This window comes from Artibeus jamaicensis, unplaced genomic scaffold (genome assembly GCF_021234435.1).
Source record: "Artibeus jamaicensis isolate MK-2021 breed Jamaican fruit bat unplaced genomic scaffold, CSHL_Jam_final contig_233, whole genome shotgun sequence".
NCBI classification, from domain to species: domain Eukaryota; kingdom Metazoa; phylum Chordata; class Mammalia; order Chiroptera; family Phyllostomidae; genus Artibeus; species Artibeus jamaicensis.
In genome coordinates, this window is record NW_026521486.1 from 3528802 (window position 1) to 3552266 (window position 23465).

Below are 23465 nucleotides of genomic sequence, written 5' to 3' on the forward strand. Positions count from 1 at the left end.
CAGTGGATTGAGCACGGGCCTGTGAAGCAAAAGGTTGCCAGTTCGATTCCCAGTCAGGGCACATGCCTGGGTTGTGGGCCAGGTCCCCAGTTGGGGGCATGTGAAGGGCAACCACACATGGATGTTTCTCTCCCTCTCTTTCTCCTTCCCTTCCCCTCCCTCTAAAAATAAATAAATAAGTTTTATTTTTAATTCCAAGTTGCTGTCAGCTAGCAATTAGGTCGCATTGACTGCGATGGTCCCAGCTCCAACGCAGACCTTGGGCTTCTGGGAGCCTAGGTCTCTTTTTTAAAAGAAGAAAAAAAAATGAAAGGCTCGCACTGTGGGCATTTAAGCATCAGAGGCAAGTTCTCCTTCCCGATCCTCCGTCTGCCCATCTGTAGAATGTGTCCACGGGACCGGAGTCAGTTCCATGTGGACTATTCACTGGGCCCCTCCTCTGGGCCAAGGGCGGTGCCAGGGCCAAGGCGTGTCTCCCTGACCTTACTGGTTGGGGGACGGATGTGATCCTAGCGGGGTGCACAAAGTGCAGCAGTGAGAATCCAGAGCAGACTCCTCGGGGGTGAAGAAGAGGGGAGACTTTAGAAGGGCTCCCAGGCAGGCTGCCTCGGGCCACTGAGTTAATAAAGCAGCGAGGCTGCGGGTATCTGACCTTCCTTCCAGCTCCCAGGGCCCAGGGGGCGTCTGTAGCACGCAGAGGCCTGTGGGGGTCTGGTATATCCCGCAAGCGCCTCCAGCTCCCTGAGGCTGGTTCCTGCCCCAAGCAGTGGCAGCAGAGACAGCTGCCTCACAGAGGGCAGGGTGGAGCGACGGTGGGAGGCATACAAGCCACCTAGCTGCAGGTGAGAGCGCCTGTAGCTGCAGGTGAGAGCGCCTATGAGCTAAGCTTCCTTTTTCCTCTGAAACCCCCTTTCTCCGAGGGTGGGAGGGTCTCTGCCCCCACCCCCATATCTCCCAGCTCCCCAGGCAGCAGGCCCCTTGCCGCCCCTTCCTCCGGGCCCTCTCGCCTCCTCTTGGCCGCTTCTTATTACAGTGGCTGTATTTGTTTTTCCATCGCAGGAATGCTAAGCAGAAAAAAACCATTATTTCTAAGAAAATAAACTGCAGGCTGTTGGCCTTTGAATGCTACCGAAATGGATGGCAGCCTTCCCCAGAGGCCTTGAGACAAAGTGGGCCAGAGGGCTCCTGTGTGCGGGCAAGGTCAGAGGGTCTCAGCGGGTGCCCTGAGGGGGTCCTCCAGATGGGCCAGGGCTGCAGCCCCCTGGAGGAGACAGTTGAAAACCCCAGTGGACCAGCCTCGACCTTTGTCCTGCTTGATAATGGCCGATGGGCCCGATCGTGCCTTACTCCCTCCGAGGCCTCCACAGTGCACTCCTCCCTCCGGGAGCCGCCACGCCTCCTCTCTGGGCCCCCTGGCCCTTCCACTGAGGGGTGAGGGGCAGAGCGCTGAGCAAAGTTTTATGGAGACCTGGGTGCCAGCCCTGGGTGACCTTGGGCGGGCTGTGGACCTCTTGGGCCTTAGTGTGCTGACTGCAAAGTTCAGGGCTGGGGCCTGGAGACCCCCAGCTCCTATGGCCCCCATGGTGGGCAGCTTCTCCTCAGGGTGCTCCTTGCCACGGTGGCGCCCAGCACTGGCTCTATCTCTTGGCGTGACAGGTGGTCTCCAGCTGGACCGTGGCCACTTGTCCCTTTCCACAGGCAGTCCTACAGGCCGACCCAGGCCTGGCTGGTGCAGTGATGGGCCAGGCCGTGCTCATAGGAGATGCATCCATCTTGGGGGTGTCATTCTCCACCCCCAAGCTGGCAGCACCTATGGCCAGGTTCTAAGCTGAGGACAAGGGACCAGCCCAGGGAGGTGTTGGCACAGGAGGGAAAAAGGCAAGGAGGTGGCTCGACCCTCAGCGAGAATTGTGGGGCCTGGCCCCCTGGGTCACTGAGATGACCCCACAGGGCGGGCGGGGGGTGGGGACAGTTCCTCCCACGAGAGTGTCTGGGTCAGGAGGGGGGACTCTGGAATCAGGCTGCCTGAGTTCCAGTATTGGCTTCGCTGCTTACTAGCTGGGTGACCCAGGGCAAGTGCCCCAAGCTCTCTGAGCCTCAGTTTCCCTTTCTATGTCGGGGGAACGTAAGGCCCTGCTGCCTGGGCCGCAGTGATGGGGCAGCCACCTGCCATCAGACGAGGCCCTGTGGGGAGTTGCCATGGCTGCTTCCTTGTTAACAGTCGGGGACAGACTCCCGCGGGTTTGGAGGGAAAGAGGTTGAGGTCAAACCGCATGGGGCCTGTGAGATTAGGGGAAGACGCCTGAGCTGGGGGTCTCGGGGTCAAGTTGCTGTCAGCCCCCGACCTCCTGGGAAGACAGGCTTCTCAGTTCCCAGTCTGGGTTTGGGTGCCTGTTTATAGAATCCAGGGGGTGCTTCAGAGGGGCTCAAGGTCCGGCTTTTCCGTCCCAGTTTGCGGCCACTGCGCATTCCCCACCGTCCTGCTGCTGAGCTCACAGCAGGCCAGGCCTGCAGAGCAGCCCCGCGAGTCCGAAGTGTGGGGCTCTGGGGCTGCTCCCCAGCTTTTTTCCGAGGGACCAGGAGCCTGAGCATGCCTGTCATTAAAGGGAGCAGTGGGGGCCTTGGCACGGCCCTGGCGAGCCCTGGGCCCGTCCTCGCTTCCACCTGAGACACGCTCACGCGTCAGCCTGCCCTGCCCAGGCTGCCTCAGCGTCTGGTGGGCCTGAGGCTGGAGCCTGAGGGAGTCCCCAGAGAAGCGGTCAGGATGTTGCTGAGGGACAAAGGGGGTCATTAACTGGTCCTTTGTGTTTGGGAGACGAGTCCCACCGGGTGCTTGGGAGCCACGGAGCCCACCATGAGCTCCCTCTGGGCAGGCGGCAGGCAGAGTCTGGCATTTGTGCTTCCCTGCACCCAGGCAGAGCGCCCCCTCCAGGCCCAGTCGGCACAGTGGATGAGAGCCGGCAACACTAACGTTTTAAAATTGTTCATCAGCTTCACTGAGATAATTCACACACCATGCAATTCACCCATTTAAAGTGTACAATCCAGTGCCTTTTAGTAATTTACAGAGTTGTGCATTCATCTGTTTCAGAGCCTTCTCTCACCCCAGAAGAAACCCTGCACCATTTAGCCATGACTCTCCAGACCCCCAGTCCCAGAAAACCACTAATCTACTTCCTGTCCTAATAGATTTGGCTTTTCTGGAGACTTCACCTACAGGGAGTCCTACCATAGGTGGTCCTTGGTGGCTGAAATGGCGTTAGCTCTGCAGCCCGGTGGCCTGGCTCACTCCCTGGCTGCACTCGCATTGGCTGTGCGAGCTTGGGCGACGCAGGTAATGCCCGTGAGCCTCGGTTTCCCCTGCTGTACGGGGAAGGTGCCAGTCCCTCTTCTCCGGGCGGCCGAGCAGGAAGGCCTCATGCTGCCACCACGCCATGGGGTCAGCCAGCAGAGGCTGCCGGCAGGATGGTCCCTCCTTCCTTCAGTGGTGCGCAGGCTGTTGCTTGGTGTGCTCTGCTGGTTCTGAGGCAACAGTCCTCCGTTGCCTGTAGGACACACTCAGAGCAAGCGGGAGTGATAAGTGTCTGTTTTGGGGGTGGCGGAGCCCAGAAAGTGGGGAGGTCATGTCTGCCAGGGGACCAGCAAAACTGCAGGAAGGAGATGCTCGGGCTCAGTCTGGAAAAGTACGTAGGTATCTGTGAAGGGGAAGGGACTCCAGGCAGAGGGAACAGCATGAGCAAAAGTGTAGCCTGAAGCTGTGAGGGCCACTGGGAAAGGTCAGCAAGCAGCTCCAACCCCACGGTTGTCCTGGATCAAGGGTAGGATGGGAGGAGGACCCTCCCACCCCTGGCCAAGCCATGGTCGCCGTGCACAGTGAGGAATGGAAAAGTATATCGATTTGTGTTGGTTTTGCGTGACCTTTGACCTTTCCCATAATGAACTGCTGGGCCCACTTCTGGCGTCGTCTCAGCAGAAGGGGCGCCTGATCGATGGATGCCAGGGGTCCGCAGAGAGCGGTCTCATTACTCAGTCATTACAAACCCAGAGCTTAACCCTGTGCCACGAAGACGGGGCAGGGGGCTGGGGGGGCGGTGGGCCAGTGGCTTAATCCTTCCTGCTAGGCAGCCCTGCCGAACTACCTTCCCTGGAGCACAATTAGACAACAAACCGGATTAGGGTTTATTCACCAATAAGGACTCAACTTCCTAAGCCCCGCGTCTCCCCCAGAATGGGTGCCTGATCCAAGGAGAGCACAGCTCCCCTAAAGCCCCCAGACAAAGGGGAAGACGTGCTAGCCCCCAGCCCGCACAGTGTCTTTGTTTGAGCATTTGGTCTCCGCTGTCTGCAAGGAAGGTCAAGAAAAATGCCGATTTCAGGGGAAAGGAGAACACGTTTGCAGTAACAATCTTTAGAAGGGCAGGGTGGGATGCTTTAAAAAATCCTCATTTGCATAAGGCTCACAAACATCGAAATCACTATAGTGTACACCTGAAACTAATGTAACATCGTATACCAGCTAGACTTCGATTTTTTAAAAGTCTTGACTGAGAACCTTTCCGGTCAGTCCTGATTTGTAGAAAAATGCCCTGAAATCATATTAAAGTAAAATGAGATGGAGCTCTGACTATTTGCAGTAGCATCTTTTAGAACCTAGGCACCACCAAATAAATGTATATTTTATGGGGCAGTGAGAATCAATTTTGAATTAAATGAAAAAAATCAAACTCGCCCCACTCTCCTCCCAGACTAGCGCTGTGGGCACAGGGTGCAGAGCCGCAGCTGTGGGGTCGTGTGCGCGCTGCCATTTTTATTTAGGGACGGTGGGACCGTGTGACCTTCTGAAAGGCCCTCCTGAGCGGCTCCCCGCGCTGTTTTCCTCTGCTCTGTTGGATGTCGGGAGCTGTTTTCTGTTGGGAATTGAGTTTCCATTTTTTTTAAAAATCTGAGCCCGAGAAGGGGCAGGGGGCCCTCTGCACGCAGTCAGGTCTTTTGTCCTCCTGGCTTTCTCCACTTGTGGGACCCTTCCCTGTCACCGCCCCTCACCCTCAAGGGGGGTGCAGACCTTGAAAATGGGAGTAGTGATGCATGACATCCCCTCGCACCCTCCTCTTAATAACTGCTTGGCGCGGGGAAACAGTTTAGACAGGTATTCGTGCCCTGCACCCGGAGGATGTGGCTCCTGCGTGGAACGCCACCACGGGGGCGGCCTCCGCTGCCACCTCGGTGACATGGGAGTGGCACCCACACTGGCTTCCTCACGCCAGCCTCTGGCGCCGTCTACACGTGGCCCTCTTCCCTGTGTGCCTGTGCCCTTTCCCACGGTTCCCTCTCAATCCCAACGCCCTCTCTGTGTGTTGGTATCCGAATTTCCCTCCTCTGATAAATGAGGACACCAGTCATCGGATCGGGGCCCCCCTGCTCCAGTCCCACCCCCTCTTGACTTAGTTACCTCGGCCAAGACTCGATTTCCAAGTCAGGCCACGCCCACAGACACAGAGATTAGGGCATCAGCACATCTTTTCTGGGAGGACGCAGGTCGCCCCCAGCAGTCTATGCAGAACAGGCTCCCGGAGAGCTTGGCTCTGCCCCTCTGTTACTTCACCCTCTTCCCCACTGCTTCTGCTTCTTCCCCCTCTGGCTTTAACTGTTCTCAAGGAGTGGTTGTAGCCCGAGGGGCGTCTTGAAGGCCTGCCGGGCCTCCCCCAGGGCTGGCGGGTCTTGGACGAGCTCATCACAGTAATAAATCCCCTGGCTTTGGCAGAGATCTTGTTTAGTTGCTTTGTTTGTGTGTTTGTTTCTTAGGTACTAAAAGAGGAGGCTCACATGATCTTAAAAAACAAAAATTTAAGGCAGAAATGCAGAAAATGAGGGGGCGCTCATTGGGCACAGATGTTCTCTGCCCGGGGTGCTGGGGAAAGCAGGCTGGCCTCAGAGGCCCAGAGAGGCACTCAGGCCTGGGGACTGGGCAGGAACTGCCCGTTCTAAGAGATGCTCACGTGGTTGGGGGGGCGGAATTCCTTGGGGACGGACCAGGGAAAGAGACGTGAGCATCAAGCATCCCTGCACTCTTCGGGCCACTGGTCTCTACTGTGGCTGACACTCTGAGGAGGCAAAGAGAGGGACAGGCTAGAGTTGTTTTATTGCCTTTTAGGCAATCTCTTTATAATGCCTTATGGGTATGCTGATCAAGTGGCTTATCATTTTCACAGTGAAAAGTATGCTGTTAATAATTACACCCAGATACCAGGCACAAACTGGAACCATGCCAGGCAGAGCGGGGAGTATGATCATTCTAATCAGAGGAGAAACATCTTCCTCAGACTTATCCACCTTTAAAATAGCTGGTCTCGGTGCATTTTATGGACGTGGTGACTCTAATTGTTTCCTTCTTTGCTTTGGCTTTCAGGAAGCCATATTTGCAGTCTGCCTTTTGAAATCGCTCTGGAGTTACCGAATGTATTGCTGCGCACTTTCACCAGCGTTCCTTCCGTCCTCAGCCCTCATTTCTTTTTCTTCATCCTAACATCTCACTTTGAAAATCTTATTGTATATGTTCATAAGCAGTTTAGATGGATGATATTTAATGGGATTGGTGGGTAGAGGAATAGATACTTGGACGGATGAGAGAGTATTTGGATGGACAGACAGATGAGTGGGTAGGGGTGTGTGTGTGTGTGTGTGTGTGTGTGTGTGTGTGTGTGTGTTTAGATAGATGGCTGGGTGTTTCTATCAATGAATAGATGGATAGGTGCTTAGCTATGTGGATGGATGGATGAGTGAATGGAGATTTGGATGGATAAATGTTTAAAGAGTTTATTTATTTGCCCTGGCTGGTGTGGCTCAGTGGACTGAGTGCGGGCCTGCAAACCAAAGGGCTGCCGGCTCCATTCCCAGTCAGGGCACACGCCTGGGTTGTTGGCCAGGTCTCTGGTGGGGGACATGCGAGGGGCAACCACACACTGATGTTTCTCCCCCTCTCTTTCTGCCTCTCTTACCTTCTCTCTAAAACTAAATAAAGAGACTAAATAAAGAAGTTTAGTTTTAAATAAGTTTTATTTAAAACTAAATAAAGAGAGGGAGAGAAACATTGATATGAGAGAGAAACCTGACCAGGAATCAAACCCACAACCTAGGCATGTGCCTCAACCGGGAACTGAACTGGCAACCTTTCCTTTCATGGAACGACACCCAACCCACTGAGTCACACCTGTCAGGGTGGGATGAGCGTTTTGATGTCTAGAGGAAGAGAAGGATGGGTGTCTGGCTGAATGTTTAGGTGGAAGATGCATGTGTAGATGTATGGGTGGATGTCTGGGGCGATAAAGGAATGGATGAATAATAGATGATTGGAGGAGTGGAAGGATGGTCGGCTGACTGGATTTTTAGATGGACAGACTTTGCATGAATGGGCAAATGGAAGGATGGCTGGGTGGGCATTTGAACAGGTAGATAGTACAATGACCAGATGGGCGGGTGGACAGGTGTTTGGATGAATGGGTGGGGGGAGGCCTGGCTGGCTACTCGGGGAGATGGACAGGTGCACAGGTGTGCACAGAGCAAGTAGAAGGATGAAGGGGTGAGTGGGCATTCCTGTGATTGGATGCTTTCTTGGTACACAGTGTAAGTGTGCCAAGAGTGAAATCACGTGTATAAAGTACCTCACGGCCTCAGCCGTGTGGCCCAATTAGATGAGAGTTGTCCGTGCACAAGCAGGTTGTGGATTCGATACCTGGTCAGGGTGCATGTGAGAAGTGACCAGTCAATGTTTCTCTCACACTGATGTTCCTCCCTGTCTCTAAAATCGATGAACATCCTCAGGTGAGTATTAAAAAAATTAAAGTACTGTGCCAATGCCTGGCATGTCACAGGCAGTCTGACTTATTAGAAAGGACATGGGTTTTGTAGACCCAAAGACCTTTGTTCCGATCCTTGCCCTACCACTTACTGCATGACCTTAGGCAATTACCTAACCTCTCTGCACTTTGGCCTACTCAGCCATAAAACAGAGTTAAGATACCTACTCCGGGGGCTGCTAAGTGGGCTAGTGTATGTTTCTGCAGATACCTGCATACTCCCTTCTGAGGTATGGGAGGTAGAGGGGGAAGAGAATTCTTTTAACTAAGCATAAAATAAAAGTCCCTTCCCTCCATCTGACTTATCCAAACTATGCCCTGGGCCCACCCTGGGACCACCAGCAGTTGCAAATGCCATGCACTGTTTGGTCGAGATTGATCAGACTACACTCTAGGAGTTGGGACAAGACCACCTTCTCCAGAGAGTCACCTTCTTGGATGAAGGGAAGGGGGGCCCAGTTTGGGGGCTGCTGGTTCAGATCGAATGAAATGACACCGCACTGACAGGTAGTGGAAACAGGAGGCCGGTGGGCGGCCTGGAAACCATGGTAACAGTGTTGAAAACCATGCTTTGGGACTTGACTTGATGTCAGTGGGGGGTGGAAAATGATATTCACTGGATGGGGCACCCCAGAAAAGTGCAGGTTGATAAGTGAAAGTCGGGCCATGCTGCCTTTGTGTGTCTGTGGAAGATCCACGGGGAAAAGTGGTTGGTTGGTGTACTGGGGGCTCTGGTGAAAGGTCAGGGCTGCAGAGACTGGGAGATAATCAATATCCTAGTCTTTATAAACCCATGCGCCTTTTCAAGTATAAAATCTTGTATCCTCCTCCTTCAGTGTTATTTAAAATTTCTAAGTGCATTAAATATATGATTAAAACCAATTCAAGTGACTTGCAGAATTAGGTCAGCTTCCCAGCTGAAGCTAATGGCCACCACAGGCAGGTTAGGAGGAAGTCTCTGTCTTGGACAACGTTGGAAATTCAGACTGGTTTGTTCTTCCCTCTGGTGGCCCGGCAGGCAGGCACCTGGAGCAGGCTGTACAACTCCCGAGGTGTTCAGGAGCTGCTATGCTGCAGTTTTCACTGAACTATCCCGTCTGCTGTCAGTGTTCCTGGCTTGGTCACCTCCAGGATCAGGGAGCTCACTCCCTCATGAGACGGCCTCTGCCGTCCAGCCTCCTCCCCACCCCCACCCCGCTCTGTGGAGCTCTGCCGTCCAGACGAATGCGGAGCAGGGAGCTGAGTGACTCCAGGCTCCAGCTCCTTCGGTGCTCGCGGGAGCAGTCACGCTTGCCTTTGGTCCCTGCTCTTCCTCAGGCGTCCCCACTCCAGCTTTCGCAGTTGGGACCCATCTCAAAAGCACTCTTCAACTGAGTAGCACACAGCTACTGACACATTCAGTACTTTTCAGTACGGCGCTGTAACACATTCTGAGGCACTTCCGTTTCTCTTAGCGCAGGCACTTCCTGTTCTCTTAGCACAAGCACTTCCGGCTCCACTGGGTAGCATTTCCGGTTCCGCTGTGGAGCATTTTCACCTCCCTTTCGGTGCTTCTCATTGTTGCCTGTGGAGACATGGGTGGGTGAAGGTTGAGACCCACGAGCCCACGAAGCGTTCCCCGGGCAGGGCAGAAGTGCGGGGGCCCCGAGCAGTGCTGACGGTTCTCCGTTCTCTTCCGTTCTCTCTGCCTCGGAGGGACCTCCTCAGCGCTCCCAGACATGGCGGCCGGCCTTAGGTCCCCTCGGGCTGCAGGGCCGGGCTGCGGGGCCAGGCTGTACTGGCTCTAACCCCACTTGTTCTACATCCTAATTGTGGGACGTGTGGCAAGATCTCGCCCCGCACCCCGTTGCCTCCGTTTCTTAAGTGCCCTCGTGAGATTGGAATAATGATAACGGTGCCTAGGTGTCTGAGTTACCGTGGGATTTCTCTAAAAGATGATGACATTGGTGTTGTCCACGGGATGTGGGTCCAGAAGCAGCTCCACTTGTGAAATGTTAACTAGGCGTGTTCCTGTTCTCCTCCAGGTCCCTTAAGTCTCTCTGGAACACGAGAACAGATAGCCCTTTGACCCCTGATGGGAAATGTTGAAAAAGACTAAAAACAGCAGAAAGGATGACCTTTACAAAGGCTGTTAGCCGTTGTTTATGAGACAGAAGCCTTTGTTATAACAAAGACACTGGAAAAGCAGAAATTCAGACGTCAGTTGTTGATGTGGAAAGAAACTATTTGAGGGGAGTGCGTGGACTTAAATTCCAGAGTTAGTTACACTTGGTGGCGGTATGTGAAGTTCACTCTTTTGGATCCCCTCCCACTTTCACAAGTAACGAGCTCTCCACGTCTGGGAGGCCCTCCCATAGGCGGAGGACATCCAGTCTGAGGGCCTTTCACCCAGGGTCCCCACACACTGTGGTTGTTGAGAGGCCTTCCGGGGAGGCAGAGCTGGGCCTGACTCTTATCCTCGTCACTGTGGTGGGCCCTGGAAAGCACCCACACGTGTCTGGCACACAGCCCAGCTCTGCAAGGTGGTGGCCGGTCTTGGTACAGAGCCAGGATCTGCATCTTTGTCATCTTTGCATCCCCAGCGCCCAGCAAGGGTTCTTGAGAATACCTGTTGACTCATCCTGTAGCCAAGCATGTCCAGGTGGCCTCAGCAGCGCAGGGAGAGGGGATCCCAGGCTCTTCCTCTGACACCTCTTGTGCCCCTGGTCTTGCAGACATCGACGAGTGTGAGAACGACTACTACAACGGGGGCTGTGTCCACGAGTGCATCAATATCCCGGGGAACTACAGGTGCACCTGCTTCGACGGCTTCATGCTGGCCCACGATGGACACAACTGCCTGGGTGAGTGCTGCAGCTGTGCCCTGCCCTCAAGGTGCGCCCGGCCGCTTCTCTGCTCCAGCGTGGCGTGCTGGGGCTGTGGGAAGGCTTGCTCCCCATTGGTTGGTTCTTTGTCTTAGTTTGCTGGGGCTGCCAAGTTAAAACGGCAGACTGGGTGGGGATGGGGGCTTTGACAACGGGAATTTATTTTCTCATAGTTTTGGAGACTAGAGGTCTAAGGTCAAGGGGTTCTCTGCTTTGCGCTTTTCCTGAGGCCTCTCAACTTGACTCGCAGATGACCACCTTCTTACTAGGTGTTCACGTGGTCATTTCCCTGTGTGTCCGTGTGTTTGGTGTCTTTCTGTGTGTTGTCATTGCCTCTGACGAGGACACCAGTCATATCTGGAGCAGGGCCCATCCCAGCTGACTTTTAACATAGTTACCTCTGAAAAGGCCCTGTCTCAAAGACAGTCACATGCTCAGGTACTGTGGACTGGGGCTTCAACAAGAACTTGGGGGAACACATCGCAGCCCACAATAAGGATTCTTCTATATCTCCAGAGTCTCGGAGTTCAGGTATAAAATTTATAAGGGTAATGCAAGCTTGCTGGGTAAAGTTTGGAAAATGTAGAGCAGGGACAAAACGTTGGGTAGCACTTTAGTTACACTGCTGTGCTCCCTGTCACTCTTCTCTCTGCACCAGGTGTGACTTCACTGTAGCGGTGATCAGGTGGTCAGCATGGTTTTTTTTTTTGTCCCTTGGTTTGTCCTTCCACATCATGTAAACCTCAGGTATGTGTACCTGGCCCGTGTTGTTGCTGTTCTTCTAGTCACCTCATGGTCTGACACACAACTGCATTTAAATAACCTGAGGCTGCTGTACCACAGTAAGAAACCAAAGCTCAAGCAGCCAGAATTGACTCTCTCCCAGTCTGAAAGCTGGAAGTCTGAAGTCAGGCTGTCAGCAGGGTTGGCCCGTGGAGGACCGTGCAGGAGAGTCAGTTGGAGGCCCCTCCCAGCTCCTCGTGGCCTTGGCGTGCTGCACTTGTCAGTCCTGTCGTCCTGGTCTCCGCGTCGTCTTTGCTCTGTGCCCTTCTCTCCCCGTGTCCAGATTTCCCCTCTTTACAAGGACACAGTCCCATTGGATTAAACCTCAGCCTGATGACTTTGTGTGGATCGTCTGCAAATACCCCATCTCCAGAGAGGCTGCGTTCTCAGACACTGGCGGTGTTAGGCCGTCAGCCTCTCTGGGGGCACAGTTCAACCCGCCGCAGAGGCGGTGTGCAGCCTGTAGCAGGAGGAAAGTCTTGGGGCAGAAAGCTCACGGTCTCAAAGTGGAAGTGCCTGCCCCTGAAGCACTTGTCTCCCTCTGGCTGTGGGGGCCTGGGGGTGAGACGTGGACTTGGTGGGAGTGTGGCTGCGGACACATCAGTGACGTCTCGGGGCCTCAGTCACCCCCTTGCTGGTAAATACAGGGTGAGGCGCAGCCTCGTGAGCAGTAACTGAGATCACGTCCAGGCGCTGGGGAGCACGGTGGGCACAGGGCTGTCAACACTAGTGGCTGTTGCTGTCGTCATGACCTCCGAGCCTCAGGCTTCCCCGCCGTAGAGCCAAGTGTGAGGGGTCGGTGAGGTGACTGGCACTTAGTAGGTGCAAATAGTTAATGAACAGGCATTAGTGCTACTCTGGGTGACTCGGCCACCCTTTGGCGGTTGGACAGTTAGATTGTTTGCTTATTTTGTTTGTTTTTACCATCAGAATCTAGAAGTGATTCTGGGCCTAAACCTTACTTTCTGCGTTTTTCCTGTTGTTGCCTTAGCAATCCTTCCCAGAAGCAGAACCGCTGGGTCCACGGATCGTTTGGATTCTCTGTGGCTTTCGCTGCAGGGCTGGCTGCGAGTGTGCGGCACCCCTGCCTCTGTGCCAGCTGACGCGCTGGTGGGGGGCGTGGGGAGTGTGACGGCCGCGTGCCCTGGACTCTTCCGCCTCCTGGTGTGTTAGCCTCAGATCCCCTGCCTGTTTTCGTTTAATCCTGCTGGGTCTCAGATGGGCTTGTTATGGGAAGCGGGTCTGGGAACATGTAGTCGTACCCACAGTAAGCGCCAAAACGGGGGTCTGGGCAGCAGGCTGTTGAACCCAGAGGGGCCTGTGCAGAGCTGCCCCCGTGAGGGGCAACAGTAGGGGTGGGCGTAGGGCTGAGTCCTTCAAGGGGATCTCTAAAGAGAAGGTTGCTGTGAGCAAGATCTTCAGAGGCTGGGGAGCAGCCCCCTGGGTGAGGGCACAGCCTGTGTGGAGAGCCGGGGGAGTGGGGGGAGGGGGCTCCTGGAGGCAGGAACGGCGGGAAGAGGGGCTTTGGGAGGAGGCAGAATCTTCAACCGGACTGTGAAGGGTGTCGTGAAGGACTGTGAAGCCGTACAACAGGTGTCGTGTTGACTGGCATCCACACGTACCTACTGAGTCCCCCTGGAAGGACAAGCCTTGACTTTACTAGTGCGCCCCCCTCCGACACACGAGAAAGGGTGTGTGTCGGCAGTCGACTGTCTGAGGGCAGAGCCGAGTGACCCTGCGGGGCCTCCACTGCTCAGGAGGACGGATCTTGGGAACTGCCAGTCCTTGGCTCCAGTCCGCCCCACCAGTCATCAGCTGGGTGACCCTTGGCCAGTCGCTTTCCCTCTGGGCCTCAGTTTCCTCACTTGTGAGTGGCATTCCTAGGACCGGTCTGTAAGTGTTCTTGTGAGGACCGAAGGCGATCATGGATGGGAGCCATCCAGCAGAGTGCAGCGAGCACTCGGATTGATGAAACGGGCTTCGGGGCACCAACGCTCAGAGGTGAACTGAGGGGGGCTGTCTGATGATGCCTCTGAGACGCGGGGCGGGGCTGCGCCTGCCGCCTGCGCCCTGGGCCACACCTGAGCACGGCCGCCACTCCAGCTGCAGCTCTCTCACCTGGGCCAAGGCTCATGTTGGTGAGCCCTTTGCTCTTGGCTCTGGAGGGTATGCCCCATGCCTCCAGACTGCAGGGGATTCTGTGTGGGTCTTTGTTTCAACAACAGTATTTTCACAGTGGACTGCTTTCAGAACGGTTAATTTGAAGAACTGGGTAAAACTCCCCATAGCCCTCCTGCCCCCCCCCCCCAGCACAGATCGCAGCCGCACTCGGCTCTGACTCTCTATTTTCAGCGGAGGGCAGACCCTTCCCAGCAGACTATTTAGGCTTTTCCCTGTTTGAGACAAAACGCCGCTTTAGAGAATGAAAACCCACCTGCACTGCAGTGGCTACGTGGCCTCTCGGAGTCCCTGCTCCCTCGCCCATCACACGCTGCAGGAGCAGAAGAGCTGGGGCAGTGCCAGGGCCGCGGAAGCCCAGTCAAGAGCGGCCGAAACCTGTAACGCTGTAGGAGGAAGCTGGGCCTGCAGTGCGAGGGTGTAGCCTCCCAGTCCGCCACCACCGCAGGACTCCACACTTTGGGACCAGTCACTCAAACCCTCCAGGCTCCCGTTGCCCTGGCTCTGAAATGGGAGGATGAGGCTTGTCTCCAAGGGCCACCGTGAGAGGTGAACAGGGCAGCGGACGTGGGGAGCTATGCATGCAGATGGCAGGGCCTGCACAGGTGCTGGAGACTCGTCTTCCCGCTGCAGCAGTTTCAAGCCGCAGCCCAGTCCTCGTCCAGCTTGCCCGTTAGGTTTATCCCCACAGTGTTTACCATCATCATCATCATCGCCATGGAATGATTTGTCGACATCTGACAAATCAAGGATGTCACATAAAAATTGGTATTTCCAGCACTGTTCCTGCTCGGCCGTAGTCACCCAGCTCCTGACACTTATGGGGCTTTGGCAGGAGTGCACATGGAGGTTGTACCCCACAGGGCTAAGCCTGTAAACGTGACTGTGAGGCTTTGGAAGTTGAGTGTGTGCCATCACTTCCACCAGGACAAGTAGTTCTCCCTCGGGACCTGGGAGGCTGGGCTGGAAGGCAGAGCCTGGGGCTGCACGGAGTTGGTGCCAGAAAGTGGAAGTGTGCCTGAGCCTGCGCCCGCCCCCTGCTCTCACTCCTGGCTCCTTCCTGCCATCTGAATGCTCAGGTTCTGGCTCTTTGTCCCCAGATCACCTTCCCTTTGCTGCTGTTTGGCCCTAAGTGCCATCTGTCCCTCAGAGAACAGACAGACCTGGGACTCTTTGGACAGGGGATTTTAGAGTCTCGGGTACTCAGAATGTGGTCTGGACAGGTGGCTTTAGGCCCTAGGTGCACATGGCGGGCCCTCTGTGGACTTCAGATTCCACGGGGGCGGGAGGGGGCTGCAGCCACAGGAAGAGCAGAGGAGGGACCCCCAAAGCATGGGGCCCAGGGCAGGGGCACCTCCCTGTCTCAGTGTTGTGCTGGCAACTACTGTCAGGAGCTATGCCCCCTTGGGGGGCAGGTTGACTCTCCTGTTTGCTACGCTACCATCCCCACTGGTCCCTTTTGCTCACACCAGTCAGTTTTGCCTGTTTAACTGCCTGCTTGGTTGCAGTAGGAATTGTTGTCCTGCTGCCTGGGGAAGCTGCCAGCAGAAAGCCTGCCCCCGAGGGGTGCTGGGAGCTGCAAGAGGCCGGATGAGCAGTCGGGAGGCTCTCGCTGCCTTCTGCAGTCCTGACCTTCTCTGGGCAGTCGCTGGAGCCCCGCCCCACAAGCCAGCCCCCGTCAGGGACAGTCAAGCCGCTCTGTAGCTCCTGCTACTCTGTCTGCAGGGGTCCAGGTCAGGAGCCTCATCTGGCCCAGCGGTCCCCTCCCCACCACCGCCAGGTCCCCAGGGGCGATGGCTGGACAGATCCCCATCGGCGGGGTTTGAAAAGTGTTCTGAGTCAATTAGGAGCAATGAAGCTGAGGGCTTAAGGGTTATTTTCTTGCCGGAGTTTTCACAGTTGAACTTTTTCTTTTCTTTTGAGCAAAAGTGGTTCTTTTATTGCAGAGATGGCTTGCCTGGGACTGTGTCCTGGAGGGTGGCCAAATCCGTCCTCCGGGGAACAAAACCTTCTCTCTATTTGACATCTTTATTGAGGAATTTCTCAAATATAACAGAAAATGACACCAGAGGGAATTCAAACCATGATGAGATCCTTGCTCAACCCCAAATGACTGCTTTTAGCATTGTAATTACTTGAAATAGCAGTAGTTCTGTTTGAAAAATATTATTTCAAACTCCATGCAATTGGACATAAGAGCAATATTTAGGCTAATAGAATCCGATATTTTTTTCATCCTAAATTAAAACCAGCAGTGGATAATTTTTTCCCCGTCTGCACAAAGCACGGCTCCTTCTTCCCTGAAGCCGTCAGCTCACTCAGCCAGATGTTCGCCCCGACCCCGCCTTCCCCTTCGCTCACTGAGAAGCGTGTTTCTCAAGCCGCTCGCAGTCTGAGTTTCGGACCTGCTTCTCCGCACTAGTTTTCCTGACGAGACGGCATCTGTAGCCAGGTTCAGCACGAAGCTGTTTTATTAGCCAGATCACACTTTGCCGTGAACACTTCCTAAGCGCCTGCTCTGCGCCTGGCTTTGGACTGGGCAGGCAGTGGCGCTGGGTGGGATGCGGGGCTTTGGCTGACTCTCGGCTGTGTGTCCAGAGTGGCGAGGGGTGCTGTGCTCACGTTCTCATACAGTCCTCACGGCACCCACAGGCAGAAGCCACCAGTGTCCCCTCCTTTCAGGTGAAAGCCAGGCTCGGAGCAGGGAAGGGAGCTGTGTCAGGTCACGTGGCCAGCAGCAGCGGGGCCTAACCAGAGTCCAGGTCTGCATTTGCCACTGCCCACCCCCGCCCCGTGGTGCCTGGGACAGCACCGGCTCTGGGAGGCTGGCCAGGCTCCAGGAGCGACTTCCTTCCATGGGGTCTTAGCTCTGTGCCCTTGCAAGTTTGGGGGTCATGGGGGACGTGCAGAAATCCCAGTGTCTGTCAAGCCAGGCCGGTGGGAGGCATTGTAACAGGCAAGAGGGCACCCTCATCCAGGGATTCTCCCTGGGGCAGACTCCTCCTCCCAAAGCCGTACAGCCTCCCCAGGCCAGGGCAGGAGCCTGCCACCCCTGCAGAGTCTGGTGTCACCCTCAGGGTGTTGTCTCAGCCCCAGGGGCCACGCAGAGCCCTGTCCTTTTGGAGCCTCCTCTCGTGGCTTCTTCGCTTTGGCAGTAGCACCCGGTCCCCCGCCCGCTGTCTCACAGGACCCCAGGCCAGCTCCTTCCTCACCTCCCACAAGGGCGCCCTCTGGGGCGCCTTCCCGAAACCCGAGGTCCTATAGGTCCCTGTCGTTTACAGCTGCTCCCTTGTGACCCCTCCCCAGCGGGGACCTGGTGAGGTCCTACTCCCTCCTCATCTGAGACACAACCACGTGTCCTTCTGCTCCAAAGTCCTCTGTGGCCGTGGTGTGTGCGCCTCTGCTGCAGCCCTGCGCTGAGGCCCGCCCTTCTTTCCCTGGACACAGATGCCATCTTATGTATGCCTGTGTCTTCCTCCTTGGGCCCAGTGCGGTGTCGGGCACGTTGTAGGCACACAGGGAGTATTTTAGAATGAATGAACGAATGAATGAACGAATGTGTCAAAGTGCCTCCTCACGCACCGTGAGGGCGTGCTGGGCCCTCACGCTCAGCAAAGCTCCGTGCTGGGCACACGGCAGAGGTGAAGGTGAACTAGAGGGCTGCCGGCGCAGGACCCCCAGTTCTGCCAGAGAGAGATCGTCCCGGCTCTGGGGGCAGGCAGCCAGGCAGGGTCACAGTGACACTGAAACCTCCGCCTGCCGTTCGCCCGTTTGTGGGCTGCGGGGACCTGCTCTGAGCTCCTGCCATGTGCCAGACCCGGTCTTACATGCAGGACACGGCGAGTGGTGAGCAGAGATGGCACTTCCCCATGTGGGAGCTTCCACAGTGGACGGCGGGGGTCAGGGAAGTCCCGGTGACTCAGTACAGTGAGCTCAGTCAGGTCAACTTCAGGGACAAGTGGGAAGACAAAATAACGTGGCAGGCAGTGGGGGGAAGGGCGGCAGCGTTGGGCAGGGCGGTTGCTGAAACTGTTGCTGTTGCTGATGCTGTTGCTCTGCAAACACCCCACCCGTTCCTGGTCCCAGGAAACGCCGTTTTATTCTGCTGTGGACTCTGCGGGTCGGGAACCGAGACAGGGCTCAGCAGGGACGGTGTGTCTCTGCTCCCCAGCATTGGGGCGTCCGCTGGGAGGACGCGAAGGCCGAGGCGCCAGAAACATCTGGTGGCTTCATTACCGATGTCTGCTGGGTGCTGTTGGCTGGAGGCCACACACCGTGGGCAGCCTCTCCTGTGGGCTTCCTCACAGCATGGCCGCCGAGCCCCCAGAGAACAGACACGCGGCGTAGATGTGCTGCGGTGCAGCCGCAGCAGTCACCTCCACCGCACTGTGCCTGGAGGCACACCACGAGGTGGGGAACACGGTGGAGGGGCCTCAGCGAGGAGGGGAGGCCACCACTGGAAAATCTGGGGAAGCCCTTCCCTCCAAGCGGAAGGGGGGGGACAGGTGCGGAGTCCCAAGGGGGGGACGAGCTCGGGAAGGGCATTTTCGGGGATTAACACAACTTGGTTGACGTTTTGACTAAAAGGGGTTTGGGTGTGGACTGCCAAGTAGGGAATGTGTTACAGGGAGTGAGGGAGAAGCCTCAGGGCAGGGGACCCCGGGTCCGAGACCCCGGGCGCGGGGGACAGTGTGTAGTGAGGAGCAGTGGTTCAGTTCGGAACGTTCTTGGAAAGCACAGTGTGCAGGCTTTGCTGACGGGTCAGACGTGTAAGAGGTAAGGGGAGGAGGAGTCTCGGCTGACCCCTGGCTCTTTGCCTGGAGCTTCTGCATGGCTGCGCCATGATGGCCGAGACGGGGGTACTGGACTAGGGCAAATTTTCTAGTGAGGAGGAGAGTGGCCTCCAGTCTGTTTGGTCAAGTTCAGTCTGAGATGACCCACAGCCATCCAAACAGACAGGCTGCACCAGTTCAGGTATCTGTGGGGTGGGTGGGGTGGGTGTGGGATGTGAGAGTCCAGAGCTTCTAGAGGGCACCGAAAGCCCGAGGTCCGAGCACTCCCTCATTTCCCACGGAATGCGCGGGCACCGGTGCTGTGCCGTGTCCTGGGCGCGAAGCCCGCGATCAGACGGGTGGCCTGTTCCCGGCCCTGGGGCAGCACAGGGATCCAGCCAGGCTGCCCAGTTTGAACCCTGGCCCCATCACTTGCGCCGTTCGGCCCGCAGCCAGAGCCCCCTTCCCCGGGCCTCCGCATCCTCAGCTGTTGGCTGGGGCTCGCGGTGCTCACTGAGCGGCAGTGAAGTGAGGCAGAGCCTGGATGAGATGCGCCTCAAAAAACATAGACCACGGTGCCTGGCATGGAACAAGGGCTCAACAGGTGTGAATTAGGTCATTGTCACTTGTTCCTAGTATGCAAAGTGGGGCACTTTTTAAATAAAATGGATGAATTTTCTGAGCTGGCAGAGATGCAGGGGACAAGCATGGGCCTGGGCTGTGAGTGAATCCCCTTGGCTGGGGACTCAGGTTCCACACGGAGCTCCCGCCCTGTGTCACCGTCCCCGCCCAGCCCCACCCAGTCAGAAAGGCCCCCACACCCCCCACACCCCACCCGCCCGTCCTCTTGCACCGGTCCTTCTGCTCCTTCATTGACACGGGGCCGTCCTGCTGCCAGCGCCAGCTCTGCCGAGTCCCTGCCTCGTGCCCTTGGACGCAGGTCACCTCTCTTCAGTCTTTGTTCTCGAAGAACGGGGTGATCGATCCATCCCGGGCAGGGTCAGAGACGGAGGCGGGCGGGCAGAGGGAGAGCAGAGGAGGGGAGGACTGGGAGGCTCCGGCCGGCGGAGCGCAGCTGCACGTCTGGGAGGGAGCCCTGTGGACACTCCTGTGTCCCCGGCACAGGGACACGCCTCTCCCCACGCTGGTTCAGGTGGGATGAAAGGACTCGTCGCCTCCCCCGTGGACGCGCCCAGCCCATCCCAGAGGACAGCTGGCGACAACGTGTTGCTCCCCGAACCCGTGATGCAGGCTTGAGCTGCTCTGTTTATTTGTCTTCATACTTCAGCAGCCCGGCGCGTTTCTTGCTTGGAGGAAAAATATGCCGACCATTTTAATGTAAAACTAAACAGCTTCAGACAGGCGTATTGTTACTCCATAAACACCAATATTTTTTAAGGTAAACTCGAGAGGTTTCTTCCTGTTCTCTTTCTTGTGCCCCCCGCCCCTTCTCTGCATTCTTGGCGCGAGTTCAGGTGATCTGAACACGCTGATTTTCTGTCAGAGGACAAGCCGGATTCAGGACCACGTCTCCTCTGGCTCTGACAGCTTGAATCTGATGGGAATTCTTTGGCTGAGAAGGGAAACACAGGGTGCTGTGTTCGTCTTATGAGCGTCCTTCCTTTCCTCCAAATCACAGTAGAACCAGGGCACTCCTGAGCGGGAAGCGGCGGAGTGGCCTTCCACAGCCTCCTGCAGCCAGCTCAGGCCTGGGGCGCGGGGGCAGAGCCACAGGGGACTTCTTACCACTGGGGGCCAGAGGGCTGCTTGGGGCAAGGTCACTGGGCCAAGAGCTCCGACCTGCTGGATACCTTGGGAAATGCCCTGCTTCTGTGTGCCTCGGCCTCTCCGTCACACGTGCAGTAAAGGGGTGGGGTTCAACCGGTGGCTCCCAGTCTCACGGGGTCTGTTACCGCAGCAAATCCCTCTCCGGGGATCAGGAGCAGGTCAAGCTGCTCCAGCTGAACTGGGAGGTGGGGCTGTCAGGCCCAGAGCCCTGCCCTCCGTGGTGCCGGCCCCACCCACACAGTCCCTGGGGCTCCAAGAACACTGGTCAGGACCCCGGCCCAGCTGCTGTGTCAGAGCCTGTCCCACTAGCGTCCTGTGATCCTCTAGCTTTGCAGTGTGGCACATCCTCAAGGACAGTAGCCAACCTCTCGGTTGTGCCCTCCTGGTCCCTGCCAGACGCACTTCCGTCTGCCTCCTCACCTCTCAGAACTGGAATCTCCGACTTGTTGAACAGCTTTCAGGTCGTTCCTGTACTGCACTATCCTTGCACCTGCCGTTTCTGCTGCCTGAATTGCCCTTCCCCACACTCTTCATCTGCACTTTGTCTGGCTGGCCCCGCTGGCCCTTCGGGACTCAGGCCGAGGCCCTCTCAGAAAGCCTGCCTGAGTTGCACACCTGTCCCCTGGGACCCCACAGCCCCTGGGCTTCCCAACTTGTCGCTGACCATCTGGGAGTGGGTCTCCCATACTATCTGGAGAGCCCCTGGAGGGCTGAGCTCCAGAGTGACTTAGCTTTCTGTCCCTGTGTCCAGTGCAGGCTCATCTGTGTGATGGAGGGACTGGTGGGCGGCCAGAGGAGCACGACTTGACGGGGTGCCTACATAAGCTGCTGCAAGGGCAGGGCGTTGGCCCCAGGAAGGCTCCCAGCCTCCCGCGAGGCAGCTGCCTCATGGCTGCCGAGGCTCGGGACATCCCATCCTCATCTCTCTGCCAGAGGAAGAAACAGTGGGGACCTGGGAGGCGGGGACTCGTGCAGCCCGGCCCCCAGCTGTCTTCCTGGCAGTCCTTTGAGGACAGCTCAGGGGTCTGCGTGAAAGCTCAGGGCACCCGAGGACGTGGGGGCGTTCATGGCCTTCCTCTTTCTGGCTCTCCTGTCGGTTGTCCACTCGGGTTGGGGGCCCCTCAGCTGTGAGGCCTCCCTCCCCATTGGCAGCACTGGGCTGACTCTGTTGGCACCCCTGGCGCCAGCCCCACCCACCTTTGACTGGAATAGGTCTGGGGTTGGTGGCCTGGGGGAGAGGTCCTGCTCTGTGCAGGGCAGAGAGTGCTGTGTCCCTAAACAGCCGGGGGCAGGCCAGGCCAGCAGGCACTTTCCACATCCTTCTTGTTTGTAGTCCATGTGCCCAGGGCTTGGTCAGAAAGCTGAGAAATAAACAAAAAGTAAGTGTCTTGTGAAGGCTCTTTAAAAATATTCTACCACCAGAACACAGGCCCGAAACCAGAACCGAGCTGTGTGCCTAAAAGGGGCACTGTGAACAAGTAGGGCGCCCCGAGTCTCCAGCACGGCACGCCCTCTGCCAACAAGCTGCTTATTTTGGAGCAGCCTGGGTCCTGGATGGCACTTGGGGTCACACTGGACATTCGCTGGGCCTGGCTGTGTCTGGACAGATGCTGCAGTGACCCCCCCCTCCCCAGCACCATTGGCCTGACCCTGGCTGTTTACAGTGGCCATTAGCCAGCCCCATGCGTTGCCTGCCCCAGCACCCCTCCCTGTAACCCATCTCGTCCCAACCACATGCAGCTGGAAATAAACCGGCAGGCAGAGGTGCCTGTGCCCAGCTGGTAAACCTTGTCTGTGGGAAGAGGGTAGCCATGGCAGCCACCCAGCTGCTTGGTCTGCGGCTTTTAGCAACCTCCTAGGTGCCACCTTAGGGGCAAGAGAGATCCCACAGGCCAGCCCGCCCTGCCTGGCGTACCTGCTGGCTGCCAAGGGGTCGGTCCCATGCCAGCGGAGGCCCCTCTGGGTGCGTTCCTCCTGGGGCCTCCTCAGCCTGGCAGCTGGCCCTGGGGATCTGGGCTCTGCCTGTCGCTCCAGGCTGGCCTTCCCCCCATCTGAAGGCTAAGCCAGTCCCCAGGCACTTCATGCCCTTGGTGTTAGGGAACCATCTGTCGTCAGTGTCCCAATCTGTCCTACTGCACCTCTCCCAGGCCCTCGCAGGCACAATGGCCTGCTCCCCGCCCTGCACACAGACAAGCCAGAGTCACAGTGTTCCTTGTGCAGAGATGAAAAGGTCTGTTTACTCGCCCATCTTCCACACACGGAGAATTTACACAGAAGCACTCAGAGAAGTCAGTAGAAAAGACAGAAAATGATTCCCTCATCAGCTCACCAGCCCAGCAGGTCAACAGTTAGCGCACCCTAAGGGTCTCATCCAGAGCCATCTGTGTGCAGCCCGACCTCATGTGTCTGCGGTCATGCATCCACATCTGGGTGCCGCTTCCCCGGAGCTCCATCGGAACTCCCTCGCTGTCGACCACAGCCGCAGCGTGGGGCCGGAAGCAAAGCCCAGGCTGTGGGGGGTCCAGCAGCCTGGGGGTGCTGAGTGGGAGCTGCTGCCATGGCTCTCTGGTCGGAATGACAGAAGTGCCTCGGAGGAAGGGTTTGTAACCTCTGAGTCAGCAGATGCCCCTGAGTCCCAGTACGTGCCAGGTCCAGGGGTCCTACATCATTTATTCCGGCATGACCCCACCCTCCCGAAGCTCCAGGACTTGTGCAGAAAAGCTCTCAGCATGGTACATTTGGTGTAATTAACACTGCACCCACTGTGGGGGGCAAGGGACGCCCTGCGCTGCCAGGAATGAGGGACAGGTCACCAGGTGGGGCGGAGGTGGAATGAGGGGAGGAGGGAAAGGCTCCGCTGGGCAGGAGAGGGGCTCCGGTGCAGACAGTGGTCTCCTGCCAGCAGAGCCAGACATGCTGAATGCTGTCCGGGGTTTGGACCTGGAGATTGGAGCCTGCAACCGCAGGGAGGTCGGGGGATCGATCACCTTTGGCTGCGTACCGTGCATGTCACACACTCGGGCGTGGCTCCCAGCCTCCCTTCAACAGCCTCCAGGGCCCACCTGCTGCTCCAGCCACGCAGCACACATCCGCCCTGCACACGCGCATGCACACACTAGACAAACGCCTTTCCCTGCGCTGACCCCCGTGGGGCTTAGCCAGAGGCCGCCCGTCTCTCTGCCTGGGCAGGCAGCTCCCTCGGGACTGGACCCGGGCCTCGTGCTCAC

The 23465-nt window shown here is 57.0% G+C and overlaps 1 protein-coding gene across 5 annotated transcripts in view; it reads left to right on the forward strand.

Moving 5' to 3' along the window:
• The window catches only part of SCUBE1 (signal peptide, CUB domain and EGF like domain containing 1), a 112338-nt gene that overhangs the window by 10022 nt on the left and 78851 nt on the right, over nucleotides 1-23465 (forward strand). For all 5 annotated transcript variants that reach the window (XR_008391021.1, XR_008391022.1, XM_037160799.2 and 2 more), the window contains exon 3: nucleotides 10568-10696. Coding sequence is in view for 3 of the 5 variants with exons in the window: in XM_037160799.2 (XP_037016694.2) it covers nucleotides 10568-10696 (129 nt within the window). In the remaining 2 variants the exon portion in view is untranslated. The remainder of the gene's footprint in view (nucleotides 1-10567; nucleotides 10697-23465) is intronic.